The sequence below is a fragment of the Nicotiana tomentosiformis genome, chromosome 5 (assembly GCF_000390325.3).
Source record: "Nicotiana tomentosiformis chromosome 5, ASM39032v3, whole genome shotgun sequence".
NCBI lineage: Eukaryota > Viridiplantae > Streptophyta > Magnoliopsida > Solanales > Solanaceae > Nicotiana > Nicotiana tomentosiformis.
In genome coordinates this window covers 70368657-70389034 of record NC_090816.1, presented here as the reverse complement: position 1 = coordinate 70389034, position 20378 = coordinate 70368657, and the positions used below count along the sequence as shown (strand labels likewise).

Sequence of the window (20378 nt, the reverse complement as noted above, 5' to 3'; positions counted from 1 at the left end):
TGTCAAACCATGTTATGTTGTGTTGGAATTACTTATTCCACTTTAGACCATGAAAATGTGTGTAATTGGAGACTTTAAAACGAACTAACTTATGGTAATGAATTGGTATTGTACACGTGGTCTCCTTATCATATAATTAACGAAAATATGTATTTTTTTTGTATTCATAAGTGAATTTGGGTAGAAAGTATATAACAGACTTGCTTGACCGGGTTCACTCGGTTGAGCGCTAGCCGCGCTCCCCGAGTTCGGGACGTGACAAACTTGGTATCAGAGACTAAGGTTTTAAAGTGTCGTAGGATGTCTCGGAGCCGTGTCTAGTAGAGTCCTTCTTATTGGTGTGTTGTCGAACACATCTATAATGGGGAGGCTACTTGGCAATTTAGGAATGATACCCTTCTTTCATGTTCTTGATCATGCAATAGAGCTGATTGCAAGATTGTTCCTCCTTTAACTCGTACATTGGTCTAAATTTCCATACATGGCACCTAAGAATAAGGCAAGAACTAGCCAGAGAGCCAATGTTGCCCCAGGAGTGGCAGTTGATCCTATATTTGATGATGCGGGTGAGCACCCAAGGGGTGAGGATATTCCCCCAATTACTATACTGCCTGATTCTACTATAACTGATCAGACTGCACCTGTCCCTACACCTACTAAGGGTGCAATGATCCCTCCAACTGATATTCCAGTTCCACCTCCAGCTCCAGCTTTCGATTCTAGTGTTTCTGATGTTGACTTAGGGGAGCCATACAGATGTTGGCTCAGATAGTGGTTTCCCAAGCCCAGAGATCGAATGTTGCACCTACTTATTCCAGTCAGCCAGAGGATTCTCCTAGTTCCAGGGTGAATAGGTTTCTCCAGTTGGATCCTCCAGTATTCACGGGTACTAGCACAGAGGAGGACCCTCAGGACTTCATTGATGAGATGCACAAGACTCTCCGAGTTATGCGTGCTACTGAGATGGAGGCAGTAGAATTGGCCTCCTACCTCCTGAAAGAGGTGGCATATTCTTGGTTTGAACTATAGGAGGATTCTCGTGAAGAAGGGAGCCCTCCGGCGAGGTGGGGTGTGTTTGCCGATGCCTTTATTGATCATTTCTTGCCTGCCGAGACTAAGGTAGCCCATGCCGCTGAGTTTGAGAGCCTGAGGCAAGGTAGCCTGAGTGTGTGGGAGTACCATAAGAGATTCGTGAACCTGTCCAAGCATGTTATTTACATGTTGCCCACTATGGAGGATAGAGTGCGCTAGTTTTTGCATGGACTTAGTCCCTTGGTAATTAATAAGGCCTCTACAGTTGCCTTGAATTCTAATATGAACTATGGGAAGATGATGGAGCGAGAGGGTAGCAATAAGGCCCGGTCTGTGGGCAACTTTGGTGGTTCTTCTGGTGGAGGCAGGTCAACGTTCAGGGAAGGGTCATCAGGGTCATCTCAGTCCATTGCTCAGTCTTCAACTAGTGCACCGCCATCAAGGCCCATTCAGCAACAACAGTAGTGGAGCCGTTTCAGGCCCAGTTAGGGCAACAAGGGCTCCTATCAGCAGGCTCATCATGGTGGTAGATTTCGGTAGCAGCGGAGGCCCCCATGCCCTAGGTGTGGAAAGACGCACTTAGGAATATGTTATATGGACTTACCCGTATACTACGGATGCGGATTGAGGGGCCACATTCAGAGGGATTATCATTCGTCCCGCCAGAGTGCGGGTAGGGGCATAGCACAGCCAGCCAGTTCTGCAGCTACTACATTCGCAGCACCTCCTCCACTTCGAGGCACTCCAACAACCATAGGGCGTGGTGCAACTAGGGGTGGAACACAGAATTCAGGAGGATCCGACCGTTTCTATGCTATGAGGGGTCGCCAGAATTCAGAAGCTTCTCCAAACATTGTCACAAGTATATTGACTGTCCAATCACATGATGTGTATGCTCTTATTGATCCCGGTTCCACTTTGTCATATGTCACTCCATATGTTGGTATGAAATTTGGGATAGAACTGGAACAGCTTCATGAGCCATTTTTTGTATCTATTCTGGTTGGTGAGTCTATTTTGGCCGCGTGGGTTTATAGGGATTGTGTTGTCATATTGCGCGGTCGGGACACCATGGCCGATATTATTGAATTGAGAATGGTCAATTTTGATGTAATAATGGGGATGGACTGGCTTTATTCATGTTTTTCCAAGCTTGATTGCCAAACCAGGACCGTTAAGTTCAAATTTCCAAATGAGCCAGTTATTGAGTGGAAGGGGGATGATGTGGTGCCAAAGGGTAGGCTTATTTCTTACCTTAAGGCCATGAAGATGATCAACAAAGGGTGTATTTACCATTTGGTCAGTGTTACGGACATCGATGTTGAGGCACCTACACTTGAGTCCGTGCCTGTTGTGAATGAAGTTTCGGGAGTCTTTCCGAATGAGCTCCCTGGTATACCAGCAGACATGGAGATTGATTTTGGGATTGATGTGGTGCCAGACACGTAGCCTATATCTATTCCACCCAACAGAATGGCACTGGTAGAATTGAAGGATCTAAAGAAACAATTGAGAGATTTGTTAGAAAAGGGTTTCACCCGGCCGAGTGTATCGCCTTGGGGCGCACCGGCTCTCTTTGTAAGGAAGAAGGATGGGTCACTACGAATGTGTATCGACTATCGGTAGCTCAACAAGGTCACAATCAAGAATAAATACCCACTGCCAAGGATAAATGATTTATTTGATCAGTTGCAGGGTGCTAAGTACTTCTACAAAATTGATTTACGATCTAGGTATCACCAATTGAAGATCAGGGAGCAGGATGTTCCGAAAACAACTTTTAGAACCCGATATGGGCACTTTGAATTTTTGGTGATGTTTTTGGGGCTAACGAATGCCCCGGCGGCATTCATGGATCTTATAATTCGAGTTTTTAAGACTTTTCTCGACTATTTTGTGATAGTGTTTATTGACGATATCCTTGTATATTCACGCAATCGAGAGGACCATGCCGATCATCTCAGGGTAGTTCTACAAACCCTATATCAGCACAAGTTATATGCAAAGTTTTCAAAGTGTGAATTTTGGCTTTAATCTGTCACATTCTTGGGTCATGTCGTCTCTAGTGAAGGAATTAAGGTTGATCCTCAGAAAATTGCAGCTGTGAAGAATTGGTCGAGGCTTACAACTCCAACAGAGATTCGTAGTTTCTTAGACTTAGTTGGGTATTACAGAAAGTTTGTGGAGAGGTTCTCTACTCTTGCCTATCCGTTGACTAAATTGACGCAGAAAGTGGTTAAGTTCCAATGGTCAGATGCTTGTGAAAGGAGCTTTCAGGAGTTGAAATTGAGATTGACTACTGCACCAGTGTTGACCTTACCAGAGGGTACAAATGGGTTTGTAGTATATTGTGATGCTTCGAGAATCAGACTTGGGTGTGTATTAATGCAACATGGCAAGGTGATAGCTTATGCTTCTAGGCAACTCAAGAATCATGAAAAGAACTATCCAACACATTATTTAGAACTTGCGACGGTGGTATTTGCATTGAAAATTTGGCGTAATTATTTATATGGGGTTCGTGTGGATATATTCACGGACCATAAGAGCCTTCAATATATTTTCAAGCAGAAGGAATTGAATCCAAGGCAGAGAAGATGGCTTGAGTTACTCAAGGACTATGACATTGATATTCTATATCATCCAGGAAAGGCTAATGTTGTGGCAGATGCTCTTAGCCGGAAATCTATGGGTAGTTTAGCACACTTGGAGGCATATCAAAGGCCATTGGCCAAGGAAGTTCACCGATTGGCTAGTTTGGGAGTTCATCTTGCGGACTCTAGTGAAGGAGTGGTGATTGTGCAAAATAGGGCTGAATCATCACTTGTTGTGGAAGTTAAAGAGAAGCAGTACAACGATCCATTGTTAGCACAATTGAAAGAGGGGATTCACAAACATAAGACCATGACCTTTTCTCTTGGCATGGGTGATGGTACACTAAGGTACCAAGGGCGTTTATGTGTTCCAAATGTAGATGGTCTCCAGGAGAGAATCATGACCGAGGCTCACACCTCTAGGTATTCCGTGCATCCGGGCTCTACAAAAATGTATCATGATCTTAAGGAAGTCTATTGGTGGAATGATATGAAGAGGAATGTGGCGGACATTGTGGCAAGATATCCAAATAGTCAGCAAGAGAAGGCCGAACACCAAAGGCCGGTGCATTGGCACATAACATAGAAATTCCAATGTGGAAGTGGGAAATGATTAATATGGACTTTGTGGTAGGACTACCTCGCACTCCTCGTAAGTTTGACTCGATTTGGGTGATTGTGGATCGACTCACGAACAGTATGCTAAGCTGTATATCAAGGAAATTGTCAGACTGCATGGCACTCTAGTTTCCATCATTTCTGATCGGGGGGGCACAGGGGGGCACAGTTCACGACTAATTTTTAGAAGAAATTTCAGCAAGGTTTGGGTACTCATGTGAATCTTAGTACAACCTTTCACCCCCAGACTAACGGACAGGCAGAGTGGACTATTCAGACGCTTGAGGATATGTTGTGCGCTTGTGTTCTTAACTTCAAAGGTAGCTGGGATGATCATTTCCCACTCATAAAATTTGCCTACAATAATAGTTATCATGCTAGCATTCATATGGCACTATTCGAGGCTTTATATAGTAGGAGATTTATATTCCATTGGGTGGTTCAAAATTAGGAAAACAGAGTTGCTAGGGTCAGACCTCGTGCTTCAGGCTATGGAAAAAGTTAAAATCATTAAGGAGCAGTTGAAGACTGCTCATAGTCATCAGAAGTCCTATTTGGATGTTCATCGTAGGGATTTGGAGTTCAAGGAAAATGATTGGGTATTCTTGAAGGTTTCCCCCATGAAGGGTGTAATGAGATTTGGTAAGAAAGGGAAATTGAGTCCGAGGTATGTCGGACCGTACAGAATCATTCAAAGGATTGGTGAGGTGGCACACAAGCTTGAGCTTCCACCTGAGATATCATTAGTGCACCCGGTAGTTCATGTGTCTATGTTGAAGAAAGTAGTTAAAGAACCGACATTCATTGTTCCGGTTGAGACTATTGAGGTTAATGAAGAATTGACTTATGAAGATATTTCAGTTTCTATTATTGATCGGCAAGTACGAAAGTTGAGAAATAAAGAAATTGCCTCTGTGAAAGTGTTATGGCGAAACCAGCAGGTTGAAGAGGACATTTGGGAGGCCGAGGAAGAAATGAAGAAGAAATACCCTCATTTGTTTGAATAGTCATGTATTTATAAAGTTGTGTTCTATGAAAATGCTAAGAGTCACCTTCTATGATTTATGTATCAATTGTATAGCTGATGTTAAAAGTGTTCCTTTTTTGTAGTATACTGCTCGTGAGGCCCCGGTTGGCATTGTTTTAATGTTATGTTGCATCGTTGGTTCATGTATATATTGTTAGGACTGGTTTTGGTGATTCTCTGGTAGGTGGTTAGGCCCAATTGCAGCGGACACTCTGCCGAAATTTCTGAATATTTTGGGAGTTAGCCAAATTTTGGGGCCTTAAGGAAGTTGAAATGTTGGAAGAATATCTAAGATCTATATGAAGTCAAGAACGATTAAAGATGATGGTTAAGGTGAAAGGGGGATAATAATGTGCCTAATAATGACTTGTAAAAAATTCGAGGATGAATGTTCTTAAGTGGAGGAGAATGTAACACCCCGAAAAATTTCGAAGTGTTTTAAGACCATTAAGAATATTGGCAGGTATTAATTATATTAATTCGGGTATGAACAAGACTAATAAAATGAATGATATCAATTGATCATGATAATATATGTATGAGGTACATTAAGAATGGTTTATGGTCTAAGAAGAGCCCCAAGGCTAAGTCAAGTTGGAAATTATACGATGGGGTAAAGTCTGAAGTGAGTTCGCACTAGACCTAACTTCAAACGTGCATAACTCTCAAGATATGAATTTCATATGGATTATGACCTTTTAAATGAAAGGTCTATGTGTCTAGTTTCTATTTCTTTAAACCGTTCATCATTTGGAGATTCTTACAAGAAGTTATGACCTTTTTACTAATGGGCGACAGAATAGCTACCGCGAGTCTTGCGTAGCCTACGCACCATAGCAGCGTAGCCTACGCACCATTGCGTAGGCAAATCCAGCAACTTCCAATTGAAGGGGAATGTAAGTCCACCCCGCGTAGCCTTTGTGCGTAGCCTACGCAGCTTCAAGGGTCATTTTAAGGAGCTGAAAACGTGGGTTTAGAAAGAGAATGTGTTATTTCTTCGTCTTGGAATGGATTTTTAGAGAGAAGGAGAAGCTCTTCCACCATGGATACACTTCAAGGTAAGTTGTTTTGGCACAAGGATGATTATATAACATCATTTAGTGATAACACTAACATTATTATGGATCAAATCCATAGGAAATGGGTTGAATCTTCAAGAACACCAAAAAGAGGAAAATTGAGATTCTTCCACCAAGAGGTAACCCCTTAACTTGAGCTTCATATATATGTCATATTGGAGTATGGGTACTATGTTTATGAGTTTTATTTGAAGTTATAAAGGGATATTGTATGAACCCTAAGGGTGGGTCTTGAGAATGCCATTTTTGTGTAAAGAAAAAGATGAATAGTGATGAATTGATATAAATATATGTCTTGAGTTTCTAATAATTCCAATAGACTTGATAACTTAATTGATGAACAAATTAAATTGGGAATCACTATTTGGATAAGATATAACACTAGTTCTTGAAATGGATGTTCTTGAACCTAGAGTTTTGTATGAGAAGGCAATGAATAGTGACTTGATGATGTTGGATAATTAACATAGTATTATTAATGACTCCAAATGAGTATTAAATGATAAGAATTAAATTGAATAGGCTAATGGATGAGCCTATTGGATAATTTGGGATGGTTGAAGGCTTGTTGCCGAATTGTGAAGCATAAATGGATATTTATGAATCTTTTAGTATTTATTTTGATGTAGTTGGGATATCTAATGGTAGGTATTGAATTGTGGGTGATATTTGGACATTTTAATCAATTGGAGCATTGTAGTATTTTCGGAGCTTGAAGGTTGAGATTGGGATTGCTAGGATTTTCTGTACATTGCAGTAATTTAAGAAAAAACTCAAATCGAGGTATGTTGGCTAAACTCCTCTCTTAGAATTGAATCCCATGGTATTCATGTAATTTATGTAAGTTCCAAGTGGTTCACTATAAAAAATTGGCTATTCTGAATGAGTTGTGTTGAAAGATATATGTTCAATATGTATAACAAATGCTTTTATCATGTTATGTTATCATTTGAGAATGTGTTCAAAGTATGAGTTGTGTATTAAAAATGTTTCGACTTCAAGCCAAGTCCAAACGAAGGCTATTATGCCAAATCTTGTGAAAAATCTCTATGTGCCTAAGACTCTTAAATGCTCACATGTGTACTAAAAATGTTGATTTGAAATGCCTTGCTGTGGATGATGATGATGATGTTTGAAAGTGAAAAAGGTGAGGATGAAATACTAATTACGACCAACGTGCCAAAAATAATTTTATAATTGTGGCCACTAGTGCCAATGAAATGAAAGATGTGAAAGAAGTATGAAATGAGATGATTGGTATAAAAATGATGATGTCTTGAATGAGACGGCCTAGCCGATCGGGTCATGATCAGACGCCATGCCGCATATATGGTGGTGATTGTGCTAGAAATTGTAAATTGAAATTGTGATTGTGGTTGATGTCCCGAATTAGATGGCATAGCCGATCGGGTCGTGATATGTTTCCGTGCTAAAAGTACGGTAGTATTGGTATTGTGAATATTGGTATCGTGAACGGTAGCATATGTCACGCCCCGAGCCTGGGGGCGAGACCAGCACCCGGTGCCTCACTTATCTTTGCGTACCAATTTGCGACTAATGGACTCTGAACATATAATGTCATACCTTAGCCATGGGCCACATTGCAAGACAATTTGCGAACACTGACTAAACATCAACATAAAGCTGGGCCGACAAGGCCGTCATAACTACTTCAGCTAACAACCCACAAAATATACATACAAGGCCTACAAGCCCAACATACTACGCTAACTGACAGGATATGTCTACAAGCCACTACTGATGGATGTACTGTGATCGGAACAGAGCCCCGACCTACCCATAACATATATATACATATATACACAAGATGTACATAAAACTCTAGATCCAGCAACTCCGAAGGACGTGGAGCTTACCGATAAAGCTGAACTCGGACAACACCTACTTAGGAGGTCTACCCGTCTGTCTGTTTGAACCTGCACGCATGAAATGCAGCATCCGCAGAAAAGGGACGTCAATACAAAATAATGTACTGAGTATGTAAGGCAGCAGAATAACTGAAAGCTGAACTGAACTGATAAAATAATAACTGAAAGTAACTGGGAGTCAAAGATAATCTGAAGATACGCTTACCTGTTGGTACTGACTCAGCTCTCTCAATATAGTAAGTAAAATAGTTGTTCGACCCTATAAGGATCGGTATATATAACTGCTCTGCCCTAGTAGGCTTGCTCATAGGCGCTCGGCCATACTAGGCTCTGTAGCTTGGCCATACTGGGCTCGCTCATAGGCACTCGACCACAGTAGGCTCGGTATATAACTGACCATCTAATCAAAGATTGCCCAATAGGGGCCTGCCCACCGGTTATAGCTTGATGGTGGTGAAAATACTGTAATACTGTATATATATATAGACCCCCTTCTCTCTTGACCGGAAGAAGACAATACTCAATTGAATATAAAGTCCCAATACGGGAGAATACTGTAACTTATGAGACTAGGATAGTGTATACAAATTCGGGAGTATGAACTTCTCTTTATGCCTCGTTATCAAACACATGTAATTACGAGATCATGCCAAAATGAAAGAAGGGCTTAGCCTTAACATACCTGAGCCGATTCTCTTGACAATACCTCTAACACACGTCTTTTGCGAAGAACACATAACGGCGGATCGAAGTAGGGTAAAATCCGTATGATATTCTTGAGAAAGATTGCACCGTGCTCTCATTGAATCGCAAATTCTCACGTTGCTAAGTAGTATTGTATGAATTTTTGTATCAAATTCCATATGATCTCTTTTTGAATTTAATCATAACCTTGTATTATATTTGCTGAAGCCATCACATTGAGATTATGGCTTTGTGAATTCCATCCATAAGCTTAGCAAGCTTATAGATCTTCCTTAATTGTTTTTATCAAAGTGGGTGATGACTTGGCCACCAATCTCATCAATTGTGCCACCTAGCTTTATAGTGTAAGAGTCACTCATTTGAGTTTTAATTCCCACCTAATTTGCAGCCACGTTTTGGGACACCTTAAGCTTTATCCATAATCTTAATTACTTAATTAATCTCCCACTAAAAATTCATTATTACCTAATTATCCACATAATTAAGAGTTATCTCAAATTACTTAAAATACTACTCACTTTTAACACACTTTATATGTCTTACTATCATGGTCATGTGGTACCTTGTATGACACTAGTCCATAAATATCGGGTATTATAGCTCGGACCGTATTTTATCCCAAAATGTCAAACTTCCACGAATTTCATTTTCTTCGATTTGCTTGCCCTCCCACCTTCACGAATTTACTCATTACTTGTTTGAAGTAGCGTAATGCTTATAATCTCCAAATAATATCATTCCCGAATTTACGTCGATTAACTTACGACGAAACTTTAACGTACAAAAATGCGAGATGTAACATCTCATTTTCGAGTTTATATCAATTTACTTATGGTGTACTTCCACGTACGAGAACATGGGGTGTAACATCATTCCCCCTTTTGGAACATTCGTCCTCAAATGTTAACTGATACACTTATCATTTTAATAACTTATGTCTTCTGAATACTTTAGTACTCTACTTGCCATCTAGGCAACTGTTCTGTGAATAATTCTAAAGGCCAGGGCATTCTCCCCTTTAGGCCTCTTTTTCACACCACGACTTGTAGTCAGAATCCTTTCAATCTCGTAACTGTTGCTACCTTCTATCATGCAGTCTGTACGACACTGACCTTATACGTGCGCCTATGCAACTCTTCTCTCCTTTTTGCTCCAGCTTCTAGCTAATCTCTAGGCCTCACTTTAACATATACAGAGCTTGATAAAATGTCCCTCTGGGCATCTATAGGTATTCTTAAGTTCTTCGCTAGGTACGTTGTCGAACTTACGAATATTGCTATACCTTATTTCATAGATCTGTTTATCCATCCGTATGACTTTACTACAACTAGGTAGGGCATACTATACCATAACTCTTACTTTGATTTATCGTTACTGAGGTGTGCTACCAAACTATAGGTTACTCTCGTTGCTTATCCTTAAGACTGATGGCCTAATCTCATCTCATACTTTGTAACTTTTATCCATCCATTGTTGATTCACCTCAATATTGATTTACAATTTACCACTGATAACTTGAAACTTTTTACGTAATCACTAGGGCTGACGTCTCGTCGGGAAACGTCTGAAATGATTAGACTGATCCACCTGGGGGCGATACCAGGTTTCCATAACCGTGTTTCATAGCATCCCAATGTGATTTACCTTACATGGGTATTTAAATTCCGTACAATTCATGAATCCTTTCTTTTTTTCTTTTTTTTTTTCAAATCGTTACTCAATCGAAGGACCAAATGTCATCCTTTATCTATCACAATTACACCCTCATTTTACTACCAGGGCAGCATTTCATCTCTCCCAAATGCTATTAGTCTTAGGCTTCTTTAAGTTCGTTCAGGCTATGCTGAGCTTTCTATAACTTAGAGAAACCATTAGCTCTCTTGTTTTCATGGGCTTAATCCTGAGGACTTATCCATTTCTCATCACCTTCTCACTCGCCCTTTCTTATCTTTACTCCTATCATAATACCTTGTCGCTCTACTATACTTTAACTTGTGACCTATATATATCTATTTATACTACTCGCAACCTCCCTTCATCTTACTTGTACCATAGATTTCCTAATGTTATTTTGGAACATCAAGCGAGACATCACATCGTCTCTAACTCTTCTTTACTCTCTTGGATAGATCTCTTGGTACCTAAAAACCATAGGCTGGAAGATATGCCACTAACGACGCTGCTATCATTCCTGGATACAGAATCTCTACGCTTCTAGCCTTCTATCTGAAGTATGAACTGTTCACAACTTTCTGCATTTGAGTATTTCACATGCTGTTTATCTTTACCTTAAAATCTCACATCATATCTTCTATCTTTTTCATGACCTACCCTCCACATAGGTATAATTCACATCCACAACTTGAAGCTCTTATTATAACACTTGTACCTTTGGTGCATACACGATCCGGTGAGAGCTTCATATTGACTTCTTATCAGGCTGGTACTTTTCCAACTAACTTTATCGTAGAGCCGTTATAGAATATGGCTACTGTACTATCTCTCTTGTACCTCTTATATTAAGAGTGATTCTGCAATGTTCTTAATCACGATTTCTAAAAAATTTTGGGTCCAATAATCAGACTCCTGATTTATTTGGTTGATGTAACTCTTTAGTTTCCTCTTCCTTCTGATCAGCCTTCATGAAGGCTTAAGCTATCTTCCGATCTGCGGCTCCTGGTATTAGTTATTACTTTAGCCTTTCATGGCCGCTATGGAATATCTATGATACAATCTTCTAACAATTCAATCCTTTTTCTATGCCCTGGGCTCAATTCTTTCTTTTAACTTATACCAGAGTCTTCTACGGCTGTATGAATGTCAGTATATATGCTGCATGGATAATATTCCAAAATCTTAAGTGCATTCATAACGTAACTACTCTGGATCATTGATCGAATAATTCCTTTCATTTCTTCTCAACTTTGTAAGTAATTACTTATCCTGGTCTTTCTGTACCCTTGTTGCGTGCATACATAGCTTATCTTAGTTCCCACACATGCCGAAGTTTTTGTGCAACTTCATACGATCTCGGATATTAATTTTGATTTTCCTTCCCGTTCAGTAGCCACAGTAGGTGCCACTTTCTCATGGAGTGCGTACAATGTTGTTGTGAGACTGTTTTTACATGACCATTTCTCCTTCAAGTTACCATGTTTAGGTTGAAGCCTTCTTCCTTATTTCTTCATCTAGTCTTTCATTGTAGTACTTAGGGAGGACCTTCTAACTCTTGTAAAGCTGCGAGCTTATTATATTATATCCGACGGAATTTTTGATGTCCTTCCTTGCCTATAATTATTCGTAGTTACCTACCTCCACGCCCCTATGCTTGTAGGGTTGTTTCTGAACTAATATTTTGACTGTCTTCCCAGTGGCATCCTCTTTTATTTCCGTAACACTCATACGGTACATATAACTTTCCCAACTCTTATTTGAATATACCTCAAGTATTATAATGTCATATCTGCGAGACTGAATACCCCACGTTGGGGTTCACTATGTTTATCTTGCACGATCTATTGATTTGTCTGTATTCTCTTGTCTAGCCATAACTAGGCTCTTCCTGAATCAACTATTAACTATTCGTTGGCCCATTCTTATATCAATATTCCGCGTAATCTTTTTTGGATTATTTCCTTTGTCTTAACTTACGTCTCCTACTGGCTCGTTATTTATCAATAACATCTCGGGCAGGAACCCTTACTTCCTCTCCTTGACGTCGTGTTTGCATATTGTTCTGGAATTATAGCATATCTGTAGGCTTTAAATAGGTGCAATTTTATCCCTTTCTCATTTTTATCGCATTCCTTCTTTACCATTCCATAGTTACTAGAACTACTTAATTCTGACTTAATAACACGTTACTCCATATTCCCCCTTTTTGGGGAGTACTAAGAGTTGGAGCTACGACAATATACCTATAGATGTTTTACCTCTTTATTTTTGGCGTCTTTTCATATCATCGATGACCCTTACTCGCCTTGCGGTAATCCTTCTATACTAAGGATAACGAAATTCCTTACTCGCGAGGGTGACAATTACTATAACTGGCACATATAGTCTCTTAAGCTTAACTTTGCTTGCATTGCTTGCTTTAGGGAAGCATTTTCATAAATTCTCTGAATTTCTCATGAATCTTCTTATGTTGTCCATTCTGTTATCGCCGGAACAAAATCTGAAATTCTCATGATGTCGACCACTATCAAATCACTTAGCCCCTAATTCATGTTTAGTTTATCTTGTTCACCAGCCCATACTGATTTTTATTATTCTGAGGTCTAACTTTTCCTTCTGGTAGTCGCGTTTGAGTCACGAACTTATTTCTTGAAATGAGGATATGACTTTATGGCCTATACTCTTTAGTTGTCTTAAGGCCTGTCACTTCTCGTCTTTTCCTTCCCTTGACCATAGACTCTGTAATACTGTCATTTTTTGATCTACCGTTGTCATCCATGTATCACGTCTTACTCATAATGCTCCATTAACTCTCCTCTTATTTCTTGCTAACATTTCTGTCAATCACTTTATTCCGAAAACTTCGACAAGACATTTTTTTGCTTCTAGCTCCCCTTGCTCACTCCACGGGCTCTTCGGGTTGCCTAACATTCTCTCCCTACTAACTCAAAAGGCTTACATTCCTATGCCTGAATTGTAAATACTGATAATCTTCATTAACTGGGCTCCTCGTACCCTTCTTCATCTTGCTTCTTTTACTTGTTGAAACTTGTATCTCTCTTCTGAATCTCTCATTGCCTTTCACCATATGGGTGGATAGATATTCTTGCCTTAAGGCTCCTTATCAAGAGGCTCACACGTCTTAGTACACACATGATCTACTGAAGACCTTACATTTACTCATCATAAACATCATGAAAAATTGAGTTCCTCTGACTCAACTCTTCCATAGCCACATTCAATCTCTTACCAACTGTAGGTATCGTCTTGTTACGAATGAAATAGAAGCTATGAGTTTGAATTCTTATAAGTGAGCTCTACCACACGATCTAGAGTAAGAAGAAAGAGTGACAATCCTAAATACCCTGTAGCCTCCTGCTTATAAGTGTGGTGCACTGCACACCCATAAACAAGACTCTACTAGACACGACTTGTAGACTCCCTAGGACAGAACTGCTCTGATACCACTTTTGTCACGTCCCGAGCCTTGGGGGGGGGTGCGTGAGACCGGCACCCGGTGCCTCACCTATCCTTGCATAACAACTTGCGACTAAGGGACTCTGAACATATAATGTCATACCTTGGCCATGGGCCACATTGCAAGACAATTTGCGAACGCTGACTAAACATCAACATAAAGCTGGGCCGTCAAGGCGGTCATAATTACTTCAGTTGACAAGCCACAAAATATAAATACAAGGCCTACAAGCCCAACATACTGTGCTAAATGATAGGATATGTCTACAAGCCACTACTGATAGATGTACTGTGATTGGAATAGAGCCCCGACCTACCCATAACACACACACATATATATATATATATATATATATATATATATATATATATATATATATATATATATATATATATAAAAGATGTACATAAAACTCTAGACCTAGACAACACCTACATATGAGGTCTACCCGTCTGTCTGTCTGAACCTGTACGCATGAAATGCAGCGTCCATAGAAAAGGGACGTTAGTATGAAATAATGTACTGAGTATGTAAGGCAATAGAATAATTGAAAGCTAAAACTGAACTGATAAAATAATAACTGAAAGTAACTGGGAGTCAAAGATAATTTGAAGATATGCTTACTTGCTGATACTAACTCAACTCTCTCAATATAGTAAGTAAAATAGCTGTCAGGCCCTATAAGGCTCGGTATATATAACTGCTCTGCCACAGTAGGCACGCTCATAGGTGCTTAGCCATACTAGGCTCTATATCTCGGCCATGCTGGGCTCGCTCATAGGCGCTCGACCGCAGTAGGCTCGATATATAACTTACCATTTGATCAGAGGTTGCCCAATAGGGGCCTGCCCACCGATTATAGCTCGATGGTGGTGAAAATACTGTAATACTGTATATATATATATATATATATATATATATATATATAGACCCTCTGCTCTCTTGACCGAAAGAAGACAATACTCAATTGAATATAAAGTCCCGATATGGGAGAATACTGTAACTTATGAGACTAGGATAGTGTGTATAAATTCGGGAGTATGAACTTCTCTTTATGCCTCGTTATCAAACACATGTAATTATGAGATCATGCCAAAATGAATAAAGAGCTTAGCCTTAATATACCTGAGCCGATTCGCTTGATAATCCCTCTAACACACATCTTTTTCCAAGAAAACATAACTGCAGATCAAAGTATGGGAAAATCCGTATGATATTCTTGAGAAAGATTGCATCGTGCTCTCTTAGAATTACAAATTCTCACGTTGCTAAGTAGTCTTGTATGAATTTTTGTAGCAAATTCCATATGATCTCTTTGTGAATTTAATCATAACTTTGTATGATATTTGCTGAAGCCATCACGTTGAGATTATGCTTTGTGAATTCCATCCATAATCTTAGCAAGCTTATACATCTTCCTTAATTATTTTTATCAAAGTGGGTGATGACTTGGCCACCAATCTCATTAATTGTGCCACCTAGCTTTATAGTGTAAGGCTCACTCATTTGAGTTTTAATTCCCACCTAATTTGCTGCCACGTTTTGGGACACCTTAAGCTTTATCCATAATCTTAATTACTTAATTAATCTCCCACTAAAAATTTATAATTATCCAATTATCCACATAATTAGGAGTTAGCTCAAATTACTTAAAATACTACTCACTTTTAACACACTTTATATGTCTTATTATCATGGTCATGTGGTACCTTGTATGGCACTAATCCATAAATACTGGGTATTATAGCTCAGACTGTATTTTATCCCAAAATGTCAAACTTTGATGAAATTCATTTTCTTCGATTTGCTTACCCTCTCACCTTCACGAATTTACTCATCACTTGTTTGAAGTAGCGTAATGCTTATAATCTCCAAATAATCTCATTCCCGAACTTACGTCGATTAACTTACGACGAAACTTTAACGTACGAAAATGCGGGATGTAACATCTCATTTCCGAGCTTATATCAATTTACTTAAGGCATACTTCCAGGTACGAGAACATGGGGTGTAACATCTGGTATTAAAAATCTCCCAACTTACGATATGAAAATTAATTTGAATACTGTCTTGATTCTAATTTGAGGTTTGATATTGTTTTGTGGCTTCCACTGATATTATGATTGTTATTCCTTGTATTATTTATCTTTCTATTGAGAGGGTGTTTTGTCATTCATACTAGTACTATTCCATATGTACTAACATCCATTTTACCGGGAGCACTACATCTTCAATGGATGCAGGTGATTCCACAGTAGGAGACATTGATCAGTGATAGCGGTTCCCCCTTCTTCCCAGCTGACTTGGTGAGCCCCACTTCATTTCATGGTCATGTTTCTTTTGTTCCTTGTGTATTGTATTTGAGGTATAGCCGGGGCCTTGTTGCCGGCATTATCATAGTACTTTTATGTATCTATTAGAGGCTTTGTAGATAAAGTGTGGGTTGTATATTGGTGTTGGGGAAGTCAAACCATGTTATGTTGTTTTGGAATTACTTGTTCCACTTTAGACCATGAAAATGTGTGTAATTGGAGACTTTAAGATGAAATAACTTATGGTAATGAATTGGTATTGTACACATGGTTTCCTTATCATATAATTAACAAAAATATGTATTTGTTTTGTATTCATAAGTGAGTTTGGGTAGAAAGTATCTAACAGGCTTGCTTGACCGGGTTCACTCGGTTGAGCGCCAGTCGCACTCCTTGAGTTCGGGGCGTGACAAGGTAGTTGAACAAAGATACAATCAAGAACAAGTACACATATCATGCATTGATGACTTATTTGACCAGCTTCAAGGTGCTAGAGAGTTGTCCAACATTGATTTGAGGACTAGATATCATCGGCTGAAGATTCAGGATTCTGATATACTGAAGACGGCATTCAGGACCCTCTATGGTCACTATGAGTTTCTTATGATGTCTTTTGTGTTGACCAACACCGCAACAACCTTTATGCACCTGATGAATAGTGTATTCCAGCCATATCTTGATTCGTTCGTCATAGTATTCATTGATGATATACTGGTATACTCACGCAGCCAAGAGGATCACGAGTAGCATCTGGGGATTGTACTCCAGATGTTGAGGAAGAAGAAGCTTCATGCTAAAATCTCCAAGTGTGAGTTTTGGCTTGATTTTGTGGTGTTCTTGTACCACGTAGTGTCAAGTAAGGGGATCAATGTGGATTCGAAGAAGATTGAGGCAGTTCAGAATTGGCCCAAACCGTCTTCAGCTACTGAGATTCGTAGTTTTCTTGGCTTGGCCGAATATTATTGCCGATTTGTGGAATATTTCTCTTCCATTGCTTCACCTTTGACTAGATTGACCTAGAAGGGTGCTCTATTCAGGTGGTCAGATGAGTGTGAGGAGAGTGTTCAGAAGCTCAAGACTGCCTTTACAACAAGTCAAGTTCTAGTTTTGCCTTCAGAAGCGGGTTCATATACGGTTTATTGTGATGCTTCTCGGATTGGTATTGAGTGTATCTTGATGCAGGATGGTAGGGTGATTGCTTATGCTTCACGCCAATTGAAATCCCCTGAGAAGAACTATACCGTTCATGATCTAGGGTTGGTAGCTATTGTTCATGCACTGAAGATTTGGAAGCATAATCTCTACGGCGTGTATTGCGAGGATTCACAGACCATCAGAGTCTACACCACTTGTTTGAGCAAAATGATCTAAACTTGAGGCAGCAGAGGTGGTTAGATTTGTTAGAAGACTATGATATCATTATTCTGTATCATCCTAGGAAAGCCAATGTGGTGGCTGATGCCTTGATTAGGAAAGCAGAGAGTATGGGTAGCCTTGCATATATTCCAGCTGGTGAGAGACCATTAACATTGGATGTTCAGGCGTTGGCCAATCAGTTTGTGAGATTGGATGTTTCGGAGCCTAGCCGGGATCTGGCTTATGTGGTTTATCGATCTTCTTTGTATGAGTGCATCAGAGCGCGTTAGTATGATGACCCCATTTGTTTGTCCTTAAGGACATAGTGCACTACGATGATGCCAAGGAGGTTTCTATTGGAAATGATAGGGTGTTAAGGAAGCAGGGTCGGATTTGTGTGCCGAATGTGGACGGGTTGCGTGAGTTGATTCTTGAGGAGGCCCACAGTTAGCAGTATTCCATTCATCCAGGTGACGTGAAGATGTATCATGATTTGGGGCAGCACTATTGGTGGAGAAGAATGAAGAAAGATATAGTAGAGTATGCGGCTTGGTGCTTGAACAATCAACAGGTGAAGTACGAGCATTAGAGCCCGAGTGGTTTGCTTCAGAGACTTGAGATTCCTCGGTGGAAATGGGAGCGTGTTACCATGAATTTTATTGTTGGGCTCCATAGACTTTGAAGACATTTGACGTAGTTTGGGTGATTATGGACTGATTGACTAAGTCCGCACACTTCATCCCGTTGGCAACTTTTTATTTTCGTAGAGCGATTGGCTCAAATCTAAATTTGGGAGATCATCCGTTTGCACGGCATGCCCTTCTCCATCATTTCTGATCGGGGCACATAGTTCACATTGCAGTTTTGGAGATCAGTGTAGCGAGAGTTGGGCACACGGGTTGACTTGAGTACAACATTTCACCCCATACGAATGGGCAGTTCGAGCACACCATGTAGATCTTTGAGGAAATGGTATGTGCCGTGTTATGGATTTCAGGGGTTCTTGGGATCAGTTTCTACCGCTTGCAGAGTTTGCCTACAGTAACAGCTACCAATCGAGTATTCTGCTGGCTCTTTATGAGGCCTTATATAGGAGGCAGTGTCGTTCTCCAGTTGGTTGGTTTGATCCGGGAGAGGCTCGGTTGGTTGGTACTGATTTGGTTTAGGCTGCCTTGGAGAAAGTCAAGTTGATTCAGGATCGGCTTGATACCGCACAGTCCAAGCAGAAGAGTTATGCTGATAAAAAGGTTCATGATGTTGCATATATGGTGGGTGAGAAGGTGTTACTCAAAGTTTTTCCCATAAAGGGTGTGATGAGGTTCGAAAAGAAGGGCAAGTTGAGCCCTCGGCATATTAGTCATTTTGAGGTGCTTGAGAGGATTGGAGAGGTGGCCTACAATCTTGCATTGCCACCTAGTCTATCGGGTGTCCACCCAATGTTTCATGTTTCTATGCTCCTGAAGTATTATGGTGATCTGTCACATGTTTTGTATTTTAGCACGGTTCAGTTAGATGGGAATTTGACTTATGATGTGGAGTCGGTGGCCATTTTAGATCGGCAGGTTCAAAAGTTGAGATCAAAGAATATTGCATCAATGAATGTTCAATGGAGAGGTCAGCCGGTCGAGGAGGCTACTTGGGAGAGGTCAGCCGGTTGAGGACACCAAGTGGGAGAAGCAGAGTAGTTATCCACAATAATTTGAGACTCTAGGTATGATTCTAGACCCGTTCGAGGGTTTAAGTGGGGGAGAATATAATGACCCGGCCGGTTATTTTGTGCATTGTAGCCCTGTTTCCTATTTTACTACTTATTCTATGTTCATTTGTGGTTATGTGACTTGCCAGGGTGGTAAATTTTGTTTCGGGGATGTTTCAGAGTGAATTGGGACACTTAGTCCCAAGGTTGGAAGCTTAAGTTAGAAGAGTTGACCAGAGTTTGACTTCGGTGTAAATGACTCCGAAATAGAATTTTGATGTTTCTGATAGCTTCGTATGTTGACATTGGACTTAGGCATATGTCCGTATTTAGATTTGGAGGTTCATAGGTTGATTTGATGATTTATGGCAAAAGTTTGGATGTTGAATGTTTGAAAGGTTGAGAGGTTTGACCGAGAGTTGACTTTGTTGATATCGGGTTCAGATTTTCGTTCCGGGAGTTGGGGTAGGACCTTTGTGTCATTTATGACTTATATGCAAAATTTGAGGTCATTCGGAATTTGTTTGATATGATTCGGCATTAGTTTTAGAATTTGGAAGTTCATTAGTTCATTAGGCATGAAATGGGGTGTGATTCATGGTTTTGATGTCGTTTGATGTGATTTGAGGCTTTGTTGTGTTTTAGGACTTGTTGGTATTATTGGTTGAGGTCCCGGGGACCTCGGTTATGTTACAGACGAGTTCCAAACCATTCTCTTCATGTTTGCATAGCTTATATGGTGTATGGTGTGTGCTTCTTCGCGTTTGTGAGGAAGGGAATGCGTTCATGAAGATTTGAAGGTCAGTGTCCTTCACGAATGCAAGAGGGCGGTCGCGATCGTGTAGAAGGGAGATCGAGTGAGGGGCAGTGGGGCTTAAGCCTTCACATTCGCGAGGGAGGTCTCGCGTTCGCGTAGGC

General features: G+C 40.2%; 1 protein-coding gene across 1 annotated transcript; it reads left to right on the top strand.

Annotated features, from left to right (window-relative positions):
- Positions 1–1626: 1626 nt before the first annotated feature.
- Positions 1627–19422, top strand: LOC138892545 (uncharacterized). The gene is made up of 6 exons (XM_070176276.1): positions 1627–2057; positions 2202–2466; positions 3262–3368; positions 17446–17664; positions 17847–18012; positions 18931–19422. The coding sequence occupies exons 1-6, from the start codon at positions 1627–1629 to the stop codon at positions 19420–19422; spliced, it is 1680 nt and encodes a 559-aa protein (XP_070032377.1).
- Positions 19423–20378: the final 956 nt, after the last annotated feature.